The following is a 23,901-nucleotide window of genomic DNA, read 5'->3' as shown; positions in this document are numbered from 1 at the left end:
CACACACACACACACACACACACACACACACTTTTATTTTATCTTGTTTTTTAAGATAGGGGGGGTCTCCTTACACAGACCAGGTGGGTCAATCTTGTGATCCTCATGCCTCTGGCTCCCAAGTACTGGAATTACAGGAATGTATCACCACACCTAAGTGATATCTTTCTTTAGGAAAATGAAAACCAACATGGAGCTCACGGTAAAAATTTAAAAAAAAACAAACCATCATTTAATTAACAAAGTGGGTTGAAAAGCAAGAACATCAGTATTTGCTGAAGTCTGGAGAGGGTCCATGGAAAAAAAGATATTTGTAAAGTTTGGGTATCAAATCACTTTTTAGTTAATTTCAAAAGGCAGAGGTACCATGCAGTAAAGAATTCCGGCCTGGCCCTTTTGGATTGGCTATCAACTTCCAAACCACAGGAACAGAGCAAACAAAACGCCTCTTGCTGCTATTCAAGAAATGATGACACATAAAAAGGTAGAAGTATCCTTGGAGTAATGGGCCAAGGAAAGGCATGTACATGAATTACGTGTCTCCGATGTGATGCAGGACACATCTTCACGTATATGGATTCCATTTCCTTGAAGTGATGCAATGAAAAACACAAGATCATGTGCCCCTGATGAGACACACAAGGGCAAGTCATTATGCATGAAAACAAGATGCCCCTGAAGAGATGCAGAATACATCTTCCTGTCCATAGATCATGTGTCCTTTATGTGACTCACTGAAGATATGGCACCATGTAGGTATTGTTCCAAGCGAACGATCAAATTCCAATTGATGAACAGCAACTTGGTATATTTACTCTTTCATCCAGAAGCTGACTTGTGTGTGCGGGGTAAAAATTACAAAGGAACAAGCAGAATGTGCAGCTACCACAAAGTACCCCCAAGTCTCCTCTATAGCTCAGTTAAAGTGTCACAGAAAATTCTTCCTTGGCTAGCTGCAGGACATTTGCAGCCAAGGTCTGGAAGGTGGCCATGAAAAGCCATGACCCCCTGAGGTTGGTATGGCTAAGTGTATTATTACACATGCAAGCAATGCAGCCTCCCCAGATTTGGCCACCACCAACTGAGGTGGAAGACCATCTTCCCAGATCCCCAAACAACCAAGTAGCTTTTCAGGGAACTCTTAGGATTCAATAACCTCTTCCCCTCTAACCTTTCAGAGCCTCCTACACTGCCTTCTCATCTAGAAATGTGTCCTCTGCCAAATGCTCACTGGGGACCTGTGGTCTATCACCCAGCTTTGTGGCCTCCACCTTCACAGACTGCTACTGCTTATTACTTACCCATGAAATGCACATTGATGAACACAACCCTGCCTCCAGGGATAACTGTAACTTGCCCACAGATCAAACTGAGCCTATCTGTCACACCCCCACAGTTTGTATGGCTACAAGGATAGCTTCTAAGAATGAACATGTGACGAACAAGACATGTTAAGCCATGTGTTTCCGGGCAACAACTAGGGGCAAAGCAGTGACCACATCCTCCAATGTCACCACAAGGACAGGAAAACTCAAAACTTCTGCAGGCATCCAGACTAGCCTAGGGGTCACAATGACACCAAATCAGGAAGCTTCAGAAGTGCAGCTTAAGCCTGGAGGCAGAATTAAAGGGGCAGAGGTAGACAGAGAAAGCAAAAGCAGCTTCTTCCGATGGCATCTTCTTGTTCCCAGAAGACACTGTGAGAAGAGCAGGCAGAGGCCAGACTCTTAAAAGAACCAATAAGGGAAAAGGAGTACCTGGGGGCCCTATGAAAATACCCACTGCAGGAGAGTCTGCTTAGCAGACTCCAAGCTCTGGGTCCCCTCATATCTCTTCCTTCAATAAAGCTGTTGTTTCCCCTCTCTCCATGTCTTGGTCTTGTCTTTCCCAAATGTTTAATTATTTGTTCATCCCATAGAATGACTCTGTTATCCCCTAGAACCACCAGCATCCCTGGTACATGATCAGAATCCATCTCACCTTTGGATGCTACCCAACTTACTTGCTGATGAATCTATTTGAGTTTTCTCTCACAACCAAGAGTAGCCTGACTTGTGTTTTCTTTGTCAACTTGTATCAACTTGATTTGTGGATTTTTTGGCTAACTGCATTAACATTTGTTTCTTCTCACTGAAAGTCCAAATTCTCAGCAAAACTGCATGTGTAAGAGTGATAGCTTCATTCCATTTGTTCTTCTCTTGGTTAGTATAGGCCACTAGGTTCTCAGTGTACTGTAGGATCAATTTTAAGAACCTGTTAAAAAGACAGTGAGGAATTTTAGTTTCTTTGTCTGTCCTATTATAGAATGTAGCAGCATACATGTCTTGTCTTCTCTTGGAAATATTCCTAAAATTTACTTAATTGCGTGTGGATTCAAGAAGAATGCATGCAAAATGAAAATAAGAGAAACTGTTAGAGAAAAAACAAAAATACTGAGGCCAAGGCTGTCAACACTGGGATGAGTTTTATAAGACTCAAGATTCTTTTCACACGCTCAGATCTTGACGCGATGTTTCTGTGATGGAACAGAATTCCAGAGACCTTAGGGCCACCTGGCCCAGACTGAGACCTGACAGATTCACAGTGAGAGAAGGTCCTGCCCAGTCTCTCCGGGTGCCAATGTGGCATGACTTGGCTTTCTTCCCTCTGTGCTGCATGAAGAGAAACACCATTCCTATGGACAATGGCCACCAAACAGTTTCCCTTAAGTAGTCTATTGAAGGGCAGCAATTCCAACTGATTAGGATAAACATCATTTTTATATTTTCAGATTTCCCCTCAGTTTCCCAATTAGTGTAGACTTTCCCGTAATTATCTATATTTATAAAATTTTCATAAACATATGCTAAATGAACGGTACAATGAAACCCACAGAGCCTTGGTCTAGGAAGTGGCTCTTCTCTGGGAACACTTGGTGATGTCACTGGGGAGTGCTACTAGCATGTGGCCAGATGCCATGGATGACACCCAGTGCCACACAGTACCCAGAGACACTTCAGGGCCATGCACTAGTGGTATTAAGGCTGAGTACCCAATCCAGCCCTGCACACTGTGAACAAGGCCATCTGCACTTGCCTCAGCTCTAGTCAGCCATCCTTGTCCTGGTGTCATTTCTGTTGCTGTGATAAAATAACCTTACAAAAATCAGCTTAGGGGAAGATGGGCTCATTTGGCTTAGAATTCCAGGTTACAGTCCACCACTGCTGGGAATCTCAGTGAGCCTGAGATAGCCGGTCACACCACATTCAAAGTCAACAGCAGAGAGAAGCAAATGCACTGCCTGCTTGGGACTCAGCTATCCATCTTTCTTCTCATACAGTCCTGGGTCCAAAACCAGGGAACGGTGCCATCCACAATGGGCTGTGCCCTTCTACATCAATTAACAATCAAGGCAATTCCTACAAACATGCCCACAGGCCAACCTGATCTAAAAATTTCTTCATCTGAAACTTGCAACTCCAGGTTGTGTCAAGCTGGCAATTAAAACTAATCAGTACAGGGTAGGCAGATGGTTCAGTAGGCACAGCACTTACCAAGCAAGCCTAGCGACCCAAGCTCAATCCTGGAACTCATGTACAGGTGGAAGGAGAGACTGGACTGAACAAGCTGTCCTCTGACTTTCACAGCTCCCCCTCTCAGTCCCCCTCCCCCAGAGTAATTTAAAAATACTTTTAAAAAAGTATCAAAAAAGCTAAAAATTGTGGCTGGGACATGCCTTTAATACCAACACTTGGAAAGCAGAGGCAAGATGACCTCTGTGAGTTCAAGGCCAGCCCGACTTCATGGTGAGTTCTAGGCCAGTTAAGATTACACAGTGAAACCCTGTCTAAAACACACACACACACACACACACACACACACACACACACACACACACACCACACCACACCACACCACTGTAATCCATAAGATGCTTCAATATGCAAGGACTCCTACCCCTTGCCAAGTACTGCATAAAGCCAGCTAAGATATGAAACACTTGTGGGCATGGATGGAGGCTACATCACAACAGCTATGGCCAACTGACCACAAGATATATTTGTTTGGCTCTGTCCAAAGAGTCTCGTGAGCTCTGGGGCCTCTGCATGTGGACTGGTCTACACAAAAGTTTATCTTAGTTTCAGACTCCCTAGATCTGGATGCTGTTGAAAGGTAGAATTCCTAAGTCTGAAACTGTCAGCTGTACTCAACTAAAGGGACTGTGGGTCACTTGGATGTGGTGGGGTCTGTCTCAGGGCTCAGACTTCAGGCCACTGAATGGTCCACACTTCAGGATCCTCCTCCAAGACCATCCTCACAGTCTGTAGACTGTCAAGTTCTGAGGGGATTCTCAAGTACATCAGATTCAGTTTTGTGAAATGTGCCTATAAGGAAGCAGTTTCAAATGCCCACAAACTTAGCATCACATTGTACAGAGAAGATGAGCAGGAGAGACTGTGGGGTCAAACCATCACCAAAGGAATAGCCGAGAGAAGTCAAAACTTCTCAAGATCGCCTAAGCACCATCTTACCTCAGATACTGCTGACGGTCCTGAGCACTTTTACCGTGGACAGTATGAACACTGACCAATTCCAGTGCAAGGAGCAACAAAATCAGGTAAAGCACAGGAGACAGAAGTCTAACACTGAAAAACGATGAACAGAGCTAAGATTCTGACAGTCCTTTCCATTTTCACAAGGAAAAACAACACTTCACCTAATCATCACCTTTTTTAATTAAAAATTTTTATACAATTATTTTGATCATGCTTTTCCACCTTTTCCAATTCTCCCCAGATCCTCCCCACCTTCCTACACATACAGCTTCATATTTGTAAGTGTGCTTTCTCTCTCTCTCAAAAAAAAAAAAAAAACAAACACACAATACATACACAAAACAAAATGAAAATCAAAGTAAACAACAACAAAAATAAACATTGAATGGCAAAGAAAAAAAGCCAGAAACAAAACAAAAAGCATGCAGTTTGTCTTGCCAACACCTTTTTAAAGTCTCCCTAGTCCAACTACCTGGGAAGATGGCTTTCCTGCCCTTTATGCTCACCCACCCTGCTCTGCCCTGCCCCAGTCTCTGCCTTTCAAGCCCACAGGGGTGCAGCCCAGCCCTCCTTGCTCTTCACATTCAGGTCACAAAGAGCTTCCCTTCTGTGGCAGCAGCAACAGCTTTGATCTGGCTCAGTCCCAGCTGCCCCCAAGAATACTTACCAGGTCAGCCCCAGAGACTGCTGCTAGGTCCCATGCTCTGTGCCCACTAGCACCAAGAGGATAAGGTGTCTTAACTTTGCTAGATTCCAAGAAATTCCTATTAAAGCCCAACCTTATTTTGCCCATGAGACCAACAGAAATACTTAAAAACACTTCACTCCATTTTAGAGGGAAGTGATGTAATAGCACTCCTGTATAAGCTGAGGGCTCACCGAGAAACTTCTGGAAGGCAATGACCAAGCAAGAGCTCTGATAGGTCTACAAAATACCGCACCATTCAACCCAAAGCTCTAGAAATGTATCTAAAACAGTTATTTTTAAGGAAGTGTGAAGAATCGGTGCTGGCCAATCCAAGGGAACACGCTCTAGGGCTTAAATCCAGTTATTTTGGGTGGTGGGACCCACTCTCGCAGGCTACATTCAAAATTCCTCTACAACAGTAGACATGACAAGGTAATTATTCACTGGAAGGATCAGCACCCACCCAAACTTGAGAAAGAGGGCTGCTGAGGAGGGGAACCGCCTACCTGCTGAGCATGCGCAGATAGTTCTGCCGCTGCCGGGAGCGCAGCCTATGCTCCACCCACTGCCGGTGTCTCAGCTGCAGAGAGGCAACAACCTGGTCAGAGACGCGCTGGCATTGGGCGCTGATGCCTCGGAGCACAACCAGAACTTCTAGAACGAGTCTGGGGCAGAACAGGGTAGGGATGCGTGTGCTGCAGAGTTCCTTGAGCAGCTGGGGCCACCTGCAAGGGACACACAACACCAGGGAAGGCCACTGTCGTCTCTTCTTCTGATCTGAATTGGTTTGGAGTCTGCTGGTGTAAGTGGGACCTCAGCAAGTGACAGGTAAATGCAACCGCAGTGAACAGAGTACACATGGGAAACTTAACTAGACACACGGTACTTGCACAGAGATCACCTAAGTTCACCTGATGACTTCTTTTGGGACACAATACCAAACTGCTAAAATTTAGAATGGAAACATTAAGTCTGATGTCATAAATTACCAGTTATGTTTCTTCAGTACTCACTTCTCTGGGGGAAGACCATCCAAGCCATTTACAGCGCAGGTACTCCCGGGAATATGGTGGCAGAGCTCACACAAAATCTTGCTAATTAAAGAGTTGCAGGCATATGCTTCAGAATTACCTTCCAATCTGAAGAACACACAATACTTAAAGGTATACATAATTAAAACTCCCACATTATTGATAATATAAAATGATGTTTTATTGATAATATAAAATGATGTTTTATTGATAATATAAAATGATGTTTTATTGATAATATAAAATGATGTTTTATTGATAATATAAAATGATGTTTTATTGATAATATAAAATGATGTTTAGTGTGCAGTGAACTTGATCTGAAATTTAGTTTACCCAACGTAAGTGAAAACAGGCATCATGACAGGATGAAATGAATGACAGGGGAAGCCGAACGCAAGGCACTGTGCGGAAAGAAGGTGATCTGCAGCTTGCTCAGAGTGGCTCTACTACTCGTGTATCTGCTTTACTCTACAGTCCCCAGATCTGTGTCCCTCCTCCTCCTCATGTCTGCCCAGGCCTTACTGAAGGGTGCCTTATCTTCCCGACAGACACCTCTAGTCTATGCTCAACGGCCAACAAACTGGGCCCAGCAGTTCCTTTCCAGAGGCCTGCTAACAGCCTTGTACAAGAACCCATGTCTACATGACCTGGCCATGGTCTACACGACCCAAGGGACACATGCAACAACTTAAGTGGCATACTCCCCAGTCCAGGGGACACGCACCTGGCTGCTTCCTGACCAGGCTCTTCCGGCACAGGCAGCACAGGCCACATCCTGAGGCTTTTCTCACAGTTCAGCACCTGGGAGGAAATATTTGACTGCTCTAAGGTTTTACAATATCCTAGAAAGTGTTTTCAACTGTCACGGATATTGAATCACTTTCTAGAAAATATTTGTAAAACTATTACAGATTGCATATTTGAAAAGCATATGGTGAGCTCAAGTATTTCACACGTTCATCTATGGACTGTTAAGACTACTGCTGGTTCTTACTGTTGGGGTGATGATGAGCATGTTCACAAATATGACACCCTCAGTTGAGAGGGACCTACCTCCCCTCCTCTGAACTGTGACTAGCTTTGGCAATCGTTCTGTGAGTGAGAGCACACAGCACAGACGAGGGAGGCATGTCAACACTATCAATCACTTGTCAGCATCCAGGTGAAGCCATACAACAGATCCTTCAGCAGGTCCTGCCCCCACGATAATATGAGAAAATTAAGTGGCAGCTGTGTGGACATCAATGAATGTGAGCAGTCTTCTGCAACAGCAATGACCTTATAAAGCACAGGATGTCACCAAGTAGTAGATAGATAACAGATGAGGATCCAAAATAGCCAGGGTGTTCCCTGGGGCCATAGAAGAGGACAGCAAAGGGCACAGGCTGGGGACTCAGCAATCGGGTCACCAGGTAGTCTACCTTCCAGAACCTTGCCTCCTGTCCTTCTTGTCTCTTTAAAATGCTGGTCCCTGTAGGTAAATTCTGATACTTCTACCTTTCTAATGGTATCTGTAGTATGGAAGGATGCTATCCATGTTCCTGCCCCAAACCAGAACCCACTGGCCACAGGATGGAGGATAATTGGCTGACACACCCCTTCTTACCCATACTGCTTTAGCTATTCCCTCCGAACTCAAACATCCCTCCTGGAGGAAGTGTCTTAAGGAGCTTATAAGATTCAAGAGCCCTCCCCATGGTTAGAAGTAGAAGCCAACTGCTGGGAAGAGGACACTCTTGGCTCAGCTGACTGCAGTTGTATGGAAAACTCTAGGGTGTCGCCTTTGTGAGTCATCACCATTGCTGGGATGGACATCACCAGATGCAGCTGCCTGGTCATCTAGGCACCCTGTAAGCAACTCCCCCAAACTCACTGGGTGGAATGGTTTCTCTGATTTGTTTGTTGGTGCTCTATCTGGGGAGAACAGGTGTTTGTGCACCTCTCCACAGGAAAAGTCGCACAATGGATGTATTTGTCAAACACAACACTGGTCAAGCCTTGGTCCCTGACACTGCCTTTCTAGGTCTTTCCCAACACACACACCAGTTTACAGCAGCCCTGTGAGGGTGTGCTCTCTTGCCAAGTCTGTGTAAGAGCCATTCTGAGTGTGACATTCATGGGGGTTCTTCTTGTCCTGTCCCCTGCCATGTACAGAATAGAACATCTGAGGGCTGGGGAGATGGCTTAGTAGTAAACAGCACGCACTACTCTTGCAGAGGACCTGTTGTGTGGCTTACAATTGTCTATAACTCCAGCTCTAGTGGATCAGAAACCTCTGGCCTCCAAGGCCAGCTGCACTCATATATACATACTGCAGTCCCCTACATAAAATCTTTTTTCAAAAAAAGTATGAAGCATTTGAAATAATCCCCAAATTGGAACTATCTGGTGGAAATGCTTGGAAGTTTGTTTTTAAAATTGTAAGTTAACACAAAGTTGTCTTATATGGTAGAATAAAAAAATGACATTCTCACGTGATAAAACTTGCTTCTATCTCTGGGCAATGACCAGTGACGGCTAGTCTTCCATCTAGGTTCCATGCTAAACACTCCACCTGTCACCCTTGAGACAGAACCACCTTTAACTCTGAGACACAGAACTTGAGCTGCAAGCTCAGAAGACTGAGTCACTTGACCAAAGCCATACAGTAAGGGACCAACTGGTCAGGAAGTCTGACAGGGCAAAGCCGTGGGGCCCTTCTGATGTCTCTGAAGGGAGATCAGTATCACACATGTCCCCTCTCCCAAACACTCTGCATGTGGCATACCTGTTTTTGAAGCTGGAAGGCTGGGTGGCAGCGAGATCTGTAGCCTTCTACAAGACTAATCAGCAACTGTATTGTTGCTTCCTCCTAGTTAAGAAAATTGCTGTTAGTCACTACAGTTCTACATTTGGGCTTTGTCTTCTTCTGAATCACAGTCACTTAGAGTCCTAATCTTTCACTTCATCTAAAGCATGGTAAAACTCTTCACTAAAGCAAGATGGACCTGGTAGTCAACCAACTGACTAAAATGGAGCTAACTAGCCACAATAATTTACAAAGATCACATCCACCCTGTCTATAGCATAGCAAAACTACAAATATATAAAGAGAAAAAGATCCAAAAACAAAAGGAAAAAAATTTAAGGAATGAACATCAATACAATTAGAGGAGAATTACATGACCATAAAGTTATATATAATTGCCAAACATATAAATATTAAAAACAAAGATAATATAGTATATTTCAATGGCTGTTATAAATATATAACTGAAAACCTGTATCAGCAACTGGAAACCACAAAAGCATAAAGTCAGGGAGCCAGAAGTTGGCAGACGTCAGAAGCAGAAACCATCACATTCTCAATAGCACAGAGCAATGATTGAAATGACCAAGATTAAAGTGCTGAGGACATGTGCCAACTTCTCATTCACTGACAACTGCCAGCCTGAGCCACAGCCGTGCTGTGGGCAGCATCCTCATGGCTGCAGTCCCAGCAGGGCAGAGACTTGTGTGAAGACTGGAGATGAGTGCTGGAATAGGCACCAGGGGACAGCGTATGCCTTTAGGCCAGGGGAGAGCATCCCCTTCTGCTCTAAGATAGGAAACTACAGACAGGCTCTACATAGAGGGACATAATGTTCCAAAAAGGATCTGGCTGCTGTGTTGAGAAAAGGGAAGAAGGAAAGCTGTCAGAGCAAGCGTCCCTCCAGGAAGTGAAGGTGATCTGGCCAAGTGGTGTAATGGAATAACACTGAGTAATAGACTCAAGATGTATTTTAAGATGAAACTGAGTGTAGAATGTGAAAACAGGGAACAACACTTCTGCCTTTATCTTCTGAGTGAGGGCTGGGACACAGGTGTGTGACACCACAGCTGGTGTATGCAGTGCTGGGGATCAGACCCAAGTCTTCCTGGATGCTAGGCAAGCACTCTACCAACTGAGCTACACCCTCAGTTTCTGAATAGTGTGCAATATAGTAAAAGATGTCAGCTTCCCTGTGTGATTCTACTAGATTATTCTTTTCAGTTTGTTTTCTGAGTCTGTTTACTTTCATGACACAGCTCACAGGGAATATAAACAGTGAGAACAGACAAGACAATTCTGAGGCGACAGGAATGCGAATTGTCTTTAGTGTCTGGAAAGCACTAAACAGTGTCATGAAGATTCAGCAGAGGGCAGAGCTTCCAGCAAGAGAGCCCAGGGCTGGAGCCTGATGTACACTGAATAAAGATGTCAGTTCTTTGTTGTGGGATGTTCTGTATGGCAAATGTGTTGCTCTGATTGGTCAATAAATAAAACACTGATTGGCCTGTGGCTAGGCAGGAAGTATAGGCGGGACTAACAGAGAGGAGAATTGAGAGAACAGGAAGGGAGAAGGAGTCACTGCCAGCCACCACCCTGACAAGCCTCATGTGAAGATGCCGGTAAGCCACGAGCCACGTGGCAAGGTATAGATTTATGGAAATGGGTTAATTTAAGCTATAAGAACAGTTAGCAAGAAGCCTGCCATGGCCGTACAGTTTGTAAGCAATATAAGTCTCTGTGTTTACTTGGTTGGGTCTGAGCAGCTGTGGGACTGGCGGGTGACAGAGATTTGTCCTGACTGTGGGCAAGGCAGGAAAACTCTAGCTACAGTTCTTCACATGGCATTCAGAAAAGTTGCTGGCAATTTCAATAAGAAACACGGAAAGCTAGATTCTCTACCTCACTCCCAAGAGGAACTAAATTCTATTTGGAGCAAAAGACAAAAACACTAGGAAAATAATGGTTATGTTCATAATTTTTGGAATGCAAAGCAGCTTTCAAAAATGACATCAAAGGCAGAAGCCAGAGGGAAAAAAAGAACCCAGAGCTAAAATCAGGTACATCAACGAAAACAGCAGCAAGGTTCCTAAAGCGGTGGGAAAATACAAGTGAGCAAGGACAAGGCAGGGACAGCAGCATCAGCGAAGAGAAAACCAGGCCTCACTGCTGTCTGTCTGTCTGTCACAGACCTTACTGCTGTCTGTCTGTCTGTCTGTCTGTCATCCACAGGCCTTACTGCTGTCTGTCTGTCTGTCTGTCACAGGCCTTGCTGCTGTCTGTCTGTCAGTCACAGACCTTACTGATGTCTGTCAGTCACAGACCTTACTGCTGTCTGTCTGTCTGTCTGTCACAGACCTTACTGCTGTCTGTCTGTCACAGGCCTTACTGCTGTCTGTCATCCACAGGCCTTACTGCTGTCTGTCTGTCTGTCACAGACCTTACTGCTGTCTGTCTGTCTGTCTGTCTGTCTGTCATCCACAGGCCTTACTGCTGTCTGTCTGTCTGTCACAGACCTTATTGCTGTCTGTCTGTCTGTCTGTCACAGGCCTTGCTGCTGTCTGTCTGTCAGTCACAGACCTTACTGATGTCTGTCTGTCACAGACCTTACTGCTGTCTGTCTGTCTGTCTGTCACAGACCTTACTGCTGTCTGTCTGTCACAGGCCTTACTGCTGTCTGTCATCCACAGGCCTTACTGCTGTCTGTCTGTCACAGACCTTACTGCTGTCTGTCTGTCTGTCACAGGCCTTACTGCTGTCTGTCTGTCTGTCAGTCACAGGCCTTACTGCTGTCTGTCATCCACAGGCCTTACTGCTGTCTGTCTGTCTGTCACAGGCCTTACTGCTGTCTGTCTGTCACAGGCCTTACTTTTGCAAACTCACTAGCAGAGGGGCCCAAGTGAACCAGTCCTCCACCATTGTTCTCAGAGTTTCTTCTGTCAAAGGGACAGCTCACACACCCAAATGGAGATCATTTAGATAAACGATGGCCGACTGATCCAACAGAATGACAGACAGCCAACAAAAAGGGCAGGCACAGCAAAGATCCCAAACACAGCTAATGAAAAACACTGCTTAAAGGACAAAGCATTTCTTCCTAGGAGCCCATCTGGGGATACCCGTGGAAAGAACAGAGAAGCAAGGACACCCAACTTTCAACAGCTTTCATCTCTGGCAAAGGGGATTCCTGATGGCCTTTACATATTATAATAATTTTTCAATCTTGCTTAGACTTTTAAACAACTTAAAAAATAATTGCCATATATATAATGTAAAAACAAAAATACCACCTGCAACATTATTACTAAAATTATTTACTTTAAAAATAACAAAATCATTAGTTTCAGAAGTGCAAATACCCTGTTCCATCAATTTGATATATATTTGTAGGAGTTTCCTGTATTTGGCAAATCATGTTTTATAACCTGTTCTTTGGTTTTTAATACCAACACTGCTATGAAGAAGAAAGGCAAAGATGTGTTTATGAGAGGACAAATTATTTCAGATTCAAAACTCTGATTTTCAGAGAATGCATGCATGTGCGTTGTTAATTTACAGATATTCTGATGGAATAATACTGTAACTCAAATTAAAATGAAAAAATGATCAATAGCTAATCATATTTGAAAAATAAGACATGTTCTTCCATTGCTAGTGATGGTAGTCCTGACAGCCACCCTCTCCCCTCTGTGGTACCTTCAGCTCTGACAATGTGTCTTCCGCAGTGAATCTGAGCAGAAGCACCAGGGAGAATGTGAGCAGCTGGCCTGCTGCTTCTCTCGGAAATTCACGTAAGTTGATCTCTCCATGGCTTAAACGATCCCGGATACGAGGACCCTCCTGATAGTTCAGGAAATCCCACAAGAATTCCTTTTAGAAAATTAACAGAGACGCATTCTGTGAATGTTGTGAGCACAGGCAAAGGCACAAGGCAGGGTTCCAGGCAGCTCCTGGCTTGTTTACAAACTGATGGGAAATGTGAGTCTCAAAGAGGGCATTCACCCCCTCCTGCAGCTGGAACTGTCGCAGGGCGCTCTTGCTCACACGGCCTGCCTGCAGGAGCTGACGACCAGCCATTGGGGCAGCTGCCTGGAAGGGGCCGATGCTCAGGGCACTTATCTCTGTCTTTCTTACCCTCCTATGTGGAAGGGAAATCAACATTCCTCCTGCTGGAATGAGCATAACCAAGCAGGTCTCCTTGGCCCATTCCTTCCCCTACATTCACCCATGGACCACTCCTGCATCTCAAATCAACAAAGAGAGCTGCTCCCTCTGCTAACAGTACATGCCCAAAGTCTCTCTCTGCCAGACTATGGAGAAAAAGGTCAGAAAACCACTGATGTGGGCAGGCTGCCAACAGAGGAAGAGTCCAGGGAATGCAAGACAAAAAAGAATACCAGATAAATTAGTCATCTTGCTGTCTGTGGGTAGGAAGGGATGCCAAAATCACATAAGGAATGGGAAGCAGAATCCAGCTCTTCTCTCAGTGAGGTGGAATAGACAAAAAGTATCTACTACAGTCTAGAGCAGTCACTGTAGTGTCCCGATAAAATATAAAATGCTGATTGAAGAATGGGTCAAAACATTAATCTGTTTCATCCAACACTTAATCTTAGAGACATTTGACTGTTGCTAAATTTTATAAAGCAAATATAGCTCTTTCTTTACCAAAAATACATAGAACCAATAAATAAAAACATGTTTAGAAAGAGGGCAGCCAAGTCATCAGGCATTCAAAGGGCACGGCACTAACCAGAATAAACAAAGCCCAGAGCCTACAGGCAGTCACTCCTGACGACTGTCTGTGACAGGACAGGAGGACAGCACAGCAGCAGGTCAGGTCCTGAGCACACCACAAGTCACACTGGCTCTAGACACCAACATGTTCTCAAACAGAGAGACCTAAGGCTGGAGATACCCAAATCTTTACCATGGCAGGCTCTCCGAGGAAATGAGGAAGCTGGTTGATGCTACCATCATTCAAGTGTTTTGCCAGTATCTAAAACACCAAAAATAGATTAATCAACAGGCTGTTAAACTGACACACACACATGCATAATACATAACCAAACTCATGTACCTATACACATGGACATTGATCTGTACACACACAATTAGAATATTCGTACTTCTAAAGTTGTCACACTGGTTAAGGACAGTTGTTTTCAACAGTGGTCATAGTCAGTCGTGCCAATCTGTTTGCATTTTCCCACTTTGTGTTTTGTGCAACTACAGAAATGAGATTAATAATACTAGGCCTCAAAATTAACCTGAAAGCTATTTAAATGTATTTGCTTGAAACAGATTTTCAAGTGCTATACAGGTTGCCTCCAAATCCTGCCTCTGCTTCACAAGTGATGGGATTACAGGTATATGCTGCCATGCTGGGTGTATTCAGTGCTAGGGACTAAACCCACAGCATCATGAGTGCCAGTCAGTCATTCAGTCAACTCAAGCAAGGCCCCAGAGCTGCATTCAAATCTAGCATAAGCTTCTTCTCGCTTACCAACATTTTCCTGTAAACATGCTGTTTATATCTTTGTGGTTTTCATTAGTAGTGTTAAATTATTTTAAATTTGCTTATTTTATGTGCATGAGTACCTTGCCTGCATGTGTGTATGTGCAGCACCATGTGCATGTCTACGCATGGTTGTGAGCCACTGCCGTGTGGGTGCTGGGAACTGAACCAGGTCCTCTGCAAAAACAGCAAGTGCTCCTAACCACTGAGCCATCTCTCCAGCCCTCATCCTTGTGTTTTGATTTGTACTTAAAAGGAGATGATTTTTTTTTCAAGGTTTCTTGCAAGTTTGACTACTTACTTCATCAAACGTGGTATATAGAATTGTTGACTGCAGAAAGGGGAAGAGATAAAAGAGAAAAAATTAAAACAAAAGAGTAATATCATTCAAAGTCAAAAACAATTCTGGCTCTCAGAAGGTGCTACTGTTTTCATAACATCATGAAGTTTTTTTGTTTTTTGTTTTTTGAGACAGGGTTTCTTTGTGTATCTTTGCGCCTTTCCTGGGACTCACTTGGTAGTCCAGGCTGGCCTCGAACTCACAGAGATCCGCCTGGCTCTGCCTCCCGAGTGCTGGGATTAAAGGCGTGCGCCACCACCGCCCAGCAACATCATGAAGTTTAAAGGGCCATTTGGAAACAGAACTATCTTACATAATCACAATTAAAATAAATGTATGCTTTAACAGCAAATAACGTGGAGTGTGTGTGTGTGTTTGTGTGTGTATGTGTGTGTTTGTGTGCGTACGTGCATGTATGTATGTGTGCGTGCGTGCGTGCGTGCGTGCGTGCGTGCGTGTGTGTGTGTGTGTGTGTGTGTGTGTGTGTGTGTGCGCTGTAAGGGATTGGACCCAGGGTTTTGCACAGTCACATAAAACTGTCAATTGAGTAACAGAAGCACGTGTACCTCGGCGGTGAGGAGTCTGTCAGGACATTTGTTAACTGCAGCAAACACCCTCCTGAGTCCAGCTTCTAGCTGTGACAGCAACAGCATGGTGCAGTCGGCAAACCTGTGGGACCCAAGGAAATCGGAAAGTACCACGGTGACCGCACTGCAGCCGAGACACGCCAGTGTGGCACCAAAAGCAGGTAGACCTTTCTAATGTGAGAAGCAAAGTGAGGGACTCCGACTCTAATCAGACTAGGGACTCTAAGACCATGTTTTGGAATTTTAATGCTTGATGAAATATTTTTAGTAGTTTTAGTGGAACAAAATGTCATCAAAGATCGACACACTCTGCATGTCACTGCAGAGGGCTCCAGAGTAGCACAGCTCCAGAGGGCAGCTCAAGTACAAAGTGAATCCAAGAGTGAGGTTCTCTGAGGACCAGCAACGACCGACTGTCTCTCCCCCTCTGAAAACATGCTGTGCCTGGCTTCCACACAGGGTTGGCCTTTACCAGAATCTAACAGCCAAACATACCTGTCCTTTTTTTTTTTTTTTTTTTTTTTTTTTTCTCTTCTAGGTTCTCTACTGCTAGGTTCAATGTTTTTCTTACAGTAAGAATGCAGAAAATATACTAAGAAGTTTATTCTTGAAAAAGAGAAAGTTATATAGCCGGGCAGTGGTGGCACACGCCTTTAATCCCAGCACTTGGGAGCCTGAAGCCGGTGGATCTCAGTGAGTTCGAGGCCAGCCTGGTCTACAAAGCAAGTTCCAGGATAGCCAGGACTTTTATACAGAGAAACCCTGTCTCAAAAAGAAAAAAGAAAAAAAGTTCTATGAATTGTACCAAGAGGATGACAGGGGATGCTTGAAATATTTATAGCTCGTCTAAGTTATCAAAGGAAGATAATCTGTACTGAGCCTAATCTGAGTTGGTCTCTCCTCTACTCACTCTGTCAGGACAGTAACCGGGCTTTAGACAGTGAAGGGAATGGAACAGGCCTGGCATCTAAGCACCAACACCACCCACCCTTGTTACCTGTGCACCTTGAACTTGCTCACTGCTGTTTCCCAGTATGGTAACATGGTTTTTAATAAGAAGGCAGATTTCATCATCACGTTCTCTAATGCTGAGAGAACCTCATCAGTTACACCTGGGAAAAAGCAAGTACCCTTACAAACACAACCACAGTAGCCAACTGAAAGCAGTCAGGGGCGCATGTGGACAAATAAACTGTGACTGGAGGCAGAGCACCCCTAAAAAGGAAGAGCACCTGACCCACAGCCTCGGGAAGCTTGCCAAGAGGAAAGATGGACAAGTGAATCTCGTCAGGAACTTGGGCAGCAACTGAGAGTAGGGCCCAGGGTCCCCTAGTTTAGCACAGAGGACACGGCAACCTGTCTGGTGCTGGCACAGTTGACACAATGGCCACCAGCACAGACGCAGACAGGTGAGAGGAGAGAGAAACAAATGCCATGATGGCCCCAAGATGTTCTGAAGGGTAGCACATCTGTGGAAGAGGCCAGTTCTAACACTGACTCTCTGGGTCCCCAACAGCACCAGAACAGTGAGAAGGGGCGACATCTAAAAGGTTCTTCAAGTAACTTACAAAGCCAACTTGGCAATGATAAGTAAGTTCTTCATCAAGAATTCAAGTCTGATGCTATTTACAAACTGTGCAATACCTCCATGAAGACACAGTAAGGGGCAGTGTGAGACAGAACTTGCCAGGGAAAACGATCACATCCTCTAGGTTTGTAAGAGTTACAAAAGGTCGATGTGCCAGTGTGACGCTTTCTTGGTGAAGGTAGCTCTTCAGTAACTGACCCAGTCCTGCTGTAAACAACATCATAGCTGAACAGTACCTAGGGAAGACCAGAAACCAGAAAATGAACTTAGTTATTCATATAAAGACTTTTCTTAGAAAAAAAATGTTAAAATTATGCAAGAAGGAGGACTGAGATGCTTCAGCCGCTAAAGGGGGCTGCAGCCAAGCTGGACGTCCTCAGTTGAATCCCTAGAACCACATCCGGGAGGAGAGAACCACTCCCCACAATTGTCCTTTGGCTTCCACACAAATACTGTGGCATATGTACACATGTATAAATGGATATAAAAATTAAAAGAATTAAGAAAGAGCCGGGTGGTGGTGGCGCATGCCTTTAATCCCAGCACTCGGGAGGCAGAGGCAGGCGGATCTCTGTGAGTTCGAGGCCAGCCTGGTCTACAGAGCGAGATCCAGGACAGGTACAAGGCTACACAGAGAAACCCTGTCTTGAAAAACAAAAAACAACAACAACAACAACAACAAAAAAAAACTAAGAAAGAAAACCAACAAATTCCACAACTCTCCAGAGATGGCCAGGTGTGCAGCAGCTGGGAAGGCCATCAGACTTCAGAGTGCCTGGCTTGCTGCCGCTCCAGGCTTCTCTGTCTGCGCTTCTCGGGGTGCCAGGCACCAGAACACACACTCTCACCCCTCCAGTTACCGCACTGTTAACATGCGACCTGACCATTCATGCCTCAAATCCTCCCATCTTTCACAGTTAACCCTTTCCTCTTGGAAAATTCAAGGTATAGCAAATCCTTAAGCAGATTAAGGAAGAAAGTTACTTAGCCAACAACTTACTTTGGAGGAATGTCTTGAGGGGAAGCAAAGCCATGCCACAAGATGTTCCTCAGGTTGAGTCCACAGGGAGACCCGATGAAGACCTTCAGCACGTCCATCTAATCCATTAAGACAGCAGATTACTGACTAGTGGAGCAAATGAATTCATTCCTACACTGTTTGCTTCTCCCTTAGAACCAAGAAAGCCAACAGTTTCTGCCAGCATAAAGTAGTAACAAGAATGAAACTAACATCAAAATTCTACACATTTCCACTTAATGTGTACCAGTATGTAGAGGTCAGAGGACAACTTATGAGAGCTGATTCTTTCCTTCTACCATGTGGCTGCTGGAGATTGAACTATAGTCATGAGTCTTGGTGGCAGGTACCTTTACCCAATAAGCCATTTCACTGGGCTGAAACCAACACTTATCGAGTATTTAGCACATGCTAGACATATTTTTGAATGATCCCCAGAACCACCTCTGAGGAAGGCACTATCATTTCCCACTGTGCACAGAAAGAAACACAAGTGAAGAAGATAAAGCCAAGGTTTCAGAGACCAGACCATCAAGGCAGTCCTAGGATGAGGAGCTGACTCAGAATACATGGCTTTAACACTACACATCAGAGGGGCCCAGGATCTGAACACATCAGAAACTGGATACAAACTCCAGACCAGGTAGTGTGGGCCTGCCTATGTGGTAAAAAGGATGAGAAAAGCAGCCATAGCTAGTCAGCCAAGTCCTGTGTCCGCACCTCCTCAGACAAACTCATGAGAGAGGACAGTCAGCCCTCAGGAGAGAAATGAAAACAATCTTGGTTTACATTGGGCTGCTGCAGAGCAGAGGAGAGAGGTGCTTTCTGAGCCTCTGAAGCAGAACCAGCAGGTGGAAAGCTCAGAGGGGTTCAACCCAACACCAGTGTTCAACAGCCATATCTTTGAAGGAACCTCAAAAGCCCCTGCTCACTTCCCCCAGTTTATATACCAAAATGCCATCTATCTATCAGCAGCTACAAGAAATCATCTAGAGGCTAAAAGTGGCCATTCAGAGTTAGATGGTGAATGGCAAGCAGGCAGGCAGGAACAAAATGTGTTTAATGATTCAGCATAACAACAAGAGGCCACACTCCAGCCTTATGCCAGGCCCTCTACCAGAAAATTATTTTCAAGCTGGCAAGGGAAATGATCCCAGTGAGCAGTAGGAGGGTTCACTGAAGATGGTCTCTTAGTCCCAAATAGTAAATTTGGTGGACTTTGTCTAACTAAGATGGTTGTTTTGGTCTTTTGCCTCACTGAGCTCCCTACAAGTCACCATCTAGTCTGAAGTCTCTTGATTAGTCCCTCTAGAATATTCTGAAAAGTATAAAGGCCTCTATAATTTTTCACCAAGTTCTATTTTCTTTTTGCCACTATAAGTCTGAATGACCGCAAAAGGTATAAATTCCCACCTGTTAAAAACACAGGTATTTTAGGACAAAAATGTAATACTATCATTCCAAAGTGCTAAACGTAATCTGTAGTGACTTAGTACTACCATTATGAATGCTTAACTGAACAAAGTGATATGCTTCTAACTGCCTCTCTGGTTGGACCTATATGGTTATTTGAGCACCATCAAATCTGGGGAGAGAGACCCTGTGGAATATGTGGAAGTGGGCCAGCTCCAGAAGGAAGGGAGGATACACTTAAATAGGGGAAATAGTTAGTGTTTCCCCAGAGTTCTGCAGTTTTGGAAAATCGAAAGCACAGCTCATGCCAGCTACGCTATGCTTTATGTATAATTGACATACTTACCACAGCATGTCCAAAGACTTGTGCAAGCTCTGCAGATGCAAGAAGATCTCTTAGAAGAAAGGGGCACTCCTTCCCAATCAGTAAAAATACCTAAAATTCAAACAGAAATCATATAATAACTATATTATAATGAGGCAAAATTTAAAATAGAGCGAGATTTACGATATATAGTACAGATGAACAGAGAAGTGCTTAGACATAGATTTCCTTTCGTGTGTGTGTGTGTGTGTGTGTGTGTGTGTGTGTGTGCTGGTGTGCACTCTGGCGCACGTGTGAGCACACTGGCCAGAGCAGGGCATCAGGTGTCTTACTCTATCGCTCTCCACCTTATTCCCTTGAGATAGGGTCTTTTACTGAAGCTGGAGTTAGAATAGAGGCCAGAAAGCTCCAGTGAGCCTCCTGTCTCCACCCGCCACCCCCCCAACCCCCAGTGTGGGGTTACAGAGGTGTAGAAGCAACCATCCATAGCTTTTCATGTTTGGAGATGGGCGGGCGCTGTAATCTCAACTCAGGTACTCATGCTTACACAGCAAGTCCTTTGATCTATTGCGACATCTCCCAGGCTCATAGGCACCAGAATTTCTTAATTATGTAAAAAGAAAATCACTGTATTTTATAAGAAAGCAATATATGAACCAAGAAATCTGAAGCTTTTGTGTTCATCCAGGTAATCTAGCAAACAAGGAGGATTCTCACACTCACATCGCCTAAGGCTCGTTCCAGACAGGAAGCCAGTTTCATCACGCTGAGGGAGATGGCAGGAGGGCACAGGCTTTTCAAGGCATCAAATATTTCAAGAAACAGCTATTTAGAGTAAAACACACAGTAGAACTCAGATTCAATGAAAAATAATTCTCAAAACAAAATTTTTATTGCATTACTATTACTGAATTCAAACCTCTTAATATTTCAACTACTACACTTAAATTTTTGACATAAGCAAATTGTTTCCATTGAAATAATATAATAAAATTATTTAATACCTAAGGAGTTCTTTGAAAATTCTTTCTTTAAATGTTTGTTCGAAGTATAAATTTGGCATAGTAATGAATTGAAACCAAGCATTTTTACCTACTTCTTATTTCCGTAATGATTTAGTTTAGTTCCTGTATAAGGCAGCTCACCTTCCAGCTCTGTTTTAGAATCAGACATGTTACAGGTATTGTTTTATTACAGTCCTTTAACGTGTCAAATCAAACACAGGGAAAGAAAAAAAGCAAACCACACAAGATTTGCATTAGGATCCATATGACTATCTTTTTTTCTATTCTCTTTAAAGAAACCAAGCACCTACTATCTGATCTAACCTTGTCATCTCCCTGGGAGTTCTGATGCTAAAGTGGACTTCATCTTCTAATGCTGTGGTGGTGTGAATAGGACTCATGTGTTTGAAGGCCTGTCCCACAGAGGATGGCACTATTAGGAGGTGTGACCTTGCTGGAGTGGGCGTGGCTTGTTAGAGGAGGTATGTCACTGGAGGTGGGCTTTGAGGTCTCAGAAGCTCAAGTCAGTTCATTTCCTGCTGCCTGTGGATCAAACCTCTCCAGTACCATGTCTGCCTGCACGCTGCCTTGCTTCCCGTCACGACAATGAACTAAACCTCTGCAACCATAGCCAGTCCCCGTTAAATGCTTTCCTGTATAAGAGTTGCTGTGGTCATGGTGTGGTCATCTCTTCACAGCAAGAAACCTAACTAAGACAAATGCCTGCCTAACTGAGCCCCAAAGTTGTTCAAAGTGGTATGTTCTTCAACTCAGGCTTCAGAGCCTACCTATAAACTACTTAGATTTCTCTTGCAGCCACCAAGACCTAGTCAAAGTTGGAAGGCCAAAGATGGAGAAAGGCACCCTTAACTTGGCAAGTAATGAGGATTTCCAATTTGCAAAATCTTAAAAGATATGAAAATGTCAAACCTCTGGATAGACTGTCCACTGGAACCATGGTGAATACTTAATTTCAAACTGTGCCCTGGTCAGAGATGAGATATGCAGATGGATGGCCTCACAGACAGGACCCAACAGCAGTACGCTTCTCCTGTAATCCAGACTCTGCCCTTATAGGTGGAGAAAATAAGTTTTAGTTCCACAGCTCTATGCCACAGGATGAAAAAAAAAAAGTAAAAATCAAAAAAAAGCTTTAATTACAAAATGCTTACAAAATCAAGCAGCTTAAAATTGGACGTATGATAAGTATACTTGCAGCTGAGTAGAAATGAATCATAAAAGGCTTTACCACCAGCAGAGAATGTGTGGCTGTAGTTTTAGTTACTCATGATCAAGCATAAAAATATCAAATTCCATAAATAATTCATATTGTGAATTAGGTGCTATTCTGAGTAACACGATGAGAGGCACTACCCCACTCTGTCTTGTCCTTTATCCAGAGTATCCATGCTGTATATACACCTACTGACTACTGGACCCAGGCCCTGAGATTGGTTCCAGCATTCCTGGCCTGCCTCCTGCTCACACACAATTTTCTTAGCTAAGCATCTCTTGACTTTTCTATCTTTTTCAGGATTCTCTTTCTCCTCTGACAACTACATTATAACATCCTCCAAGAAAAAAGAACCAAGGCAGGTTTTACAGGCCCAAACATTTTCAGTGTACCTTTGTACAAGACAAACCTGATTCTGCATAGCTCACACGGTCTGTAATTGCTTCCCAGCATACTTCACCATTTTGAGATACAATGCTATTGATATCACAGTTTTCTCTGAGTTCAAAACCAAGGTTACAAATCAAGTCATGCACTAAAGGAGAAAGGCATGTAGTAATGGAATCTCCTGTTAAAATCTGAAATATAAAATATAAAGGGCATTATTACACTCAAGTCAAAAGAAAATCCTATCTTATGTACAGACAGAACTAAGGTAGGGAAGTTCTTAATATGCTTTCTGGATACCATAGAAAGCTGTATATGTCTAACAGTGCTTTGACACGAAGCATATTTTATGCGTGTGTTTCAAAGTGCGCGTTCAAACACTTGAATCGTTTCTTTAGTCACCCTTGCTGACACTGGAGCTGGGGGGCGCGGTGGGTTTTCTGAGCAGTGCATCATTCCTTCTGGCACTCCTTCATTATATATACCGCAGGTATCAAAACCAGCGATTCTTCACAGTAAATGTGAGAACAGGACATTTCTGTCCTTGGTATGAAACACAACCTCAGGACCACAGGCACCGAGTAGGTGCATGGAATGATGGATTCCCGACTTGAGGGGCTTCCTCCCTCTCATCAAACGCGGGGTTCTGTAAACTGGGCTCTCCCCTGCAGCTTAGCATCCCGCTCTGGACCTGTCACCCCGCAGGGGTCCCAGGACACGGACTGGGTCTGGACGCAGGCCGCGCGGGAAGCCCCGGCAGGCGGCCGCCCCCCTACCTCCATCGCTTCCGGCTTGGGCCGTGGCGCTCTCTGATGACTCACGCCTTTCCGCCCGGATGTCCGGGACGCGGCTGCGTGCGGCGCTGGCCCGCGCGAGACGACTGGGTCCCTCCGGCGTCGCGGCCGGCTGGGGGCGTTGAGCGGGTGGACCGCGGCGGGAGGCGCGGCGGCGTCGTGGGGGAAACGCGTCAAAATGGATCGGCGAAGCCGAGTAACGAAGACGTCCTCCGGCCAAGCGCCGCACCACTCCCCGGTGGCTCCTAGGAGAGATAGGAGGCCTAGCATGTTCGAGAAGGAGGCAGTGAGTGCGCACCGCCGGGCCCCAGGCAGCTTGCCCACCCTTTAGACGCCCCAGCGCCCGGAGGCGCAGGAAGGATGGCCAACCTTTCCCTTCTTCCGTTTTTCTGACCCCTGCGGAGCTGAGCTTAGGTGGAACAACGAGGTTTAGACGTTGCAGGCCGAGGGGTTTTAGTTGTTAAATTCAGAGAGCCGTATGTTAACCAACAGAACGTTTTTACACGATCGTTCTCGGGTCTTTGCAGACTTACCTCGCAAATGTCCAGAGTTATCCAATAGTTGTATTGCTCTTTCTAGATGCAATCTTAGTATTTACATAGTTTACCAACCCCAAGTGAGTTTATACCATATATTATACATACACAC

At 44.6% G+C, this 23,901-nt stretch overlaps 1 protein-coding gene across 6 annotated transcripts; it reads right to left on the bottom strand.

The window, feature by feature from the left end:
* Window positions 1-205: 205 nt before the first annotated feature.
* Ermard (ER membrane associated RNA degradation) lies at window positions 206-23,755 on the bottom strand. 6 transcript variants are annotated; one of them, XM_028866590.2, is made up of 18 exons: window positions 23,236-23,755; window positions 22,482-22,650; window positions 21,769-21,908; window positions 20,558-20,659; window positions 19,856-19,945; window positions 18,079-18,176; window positions 17,178-17,314; window positions 16,488-16,602; window positions 15,470-15,572; window positions 14,865-14,894; window positions 13,976-14,044; window positions 12,742-12,915; window positions 9,025-9,108; window positions 6,982-7,058; window positions 6,237-6,362; window positions 5,730-5,948; window positions 4,512-4,625; window positions 206-2,253 (listed from the first exon to the last, which is right to left on the bottom strand). In XM_028866590.2, exons 1-18 carry the CDS (start codon window positions 23,521-23,523, stop codon window positions 2,067-2,069), a joined length of 2,322 nt encoding a protein of 773 aa, XP_028722423.1. In that variant the 5' UTR covers window positions 23,524-23,755; the 3' UTR covers window positions 206-2,066. The 6 variants fall into 6 exon arrangements, with proteins under 6 accessions (XP_028722423.1, XP_037056403.1, XP_028722425.1 ...); XM_037200508.1 differs by lacking the exon at window positions 23,236-23,755 and adding an exon at window positions 22,760-23,229; XM_028866591.2 differs by having other exon boundaries at window positions 2,161-2,651.
* Window positions 23,756-23,901: the final 146 nt, after the last annotated feature.

This window comes from Peromyscus leucopus, chromosome 8a, assembly GCF_004664715.2.
Source record: "Peromyscus leucopus breed LL Stock chromosome 8a, UCI_PerLeu_2.1, whole genome shotgun sequence".
Taxonomy (NCBI): Eukaryota; Metazoa; Chordata; class Mammalia; order Rodentia; family Cricetidae; genus Peromyscus; species Peromyscus leucopus.
The sequence above is the reverse complement of the archived record's forward strand: the minus strand, read 5'-3'. Positions and strand labels throughout refer to the sequence as shown.

Bases quoted from the DNA above. Each gene is read 5' to 3' on its own strand.
- Ermard (XM_028866590.2), bottom strand. From the start codon at position 23,523: ATGCTAGGCCTCCTATCTCTCCTAGGAGCCACCGGGGAGTGGTGCGGC. The intron at 17,315-18,078 runs GTAAGTTGTTGG...GGTCTTCCCTAG, and splicing joins CCTCAAGACATTCCTCCAAA to GTACTGTTCAGCTATGATGT. The intron at 5,949-6,236 runs GTGAGTACTGAA...TGTCCCTTGCAG, and splicing joins GATGGTCTTCCCCCAGAGAA to GTGGCCCCAGCTGCTCAAGG.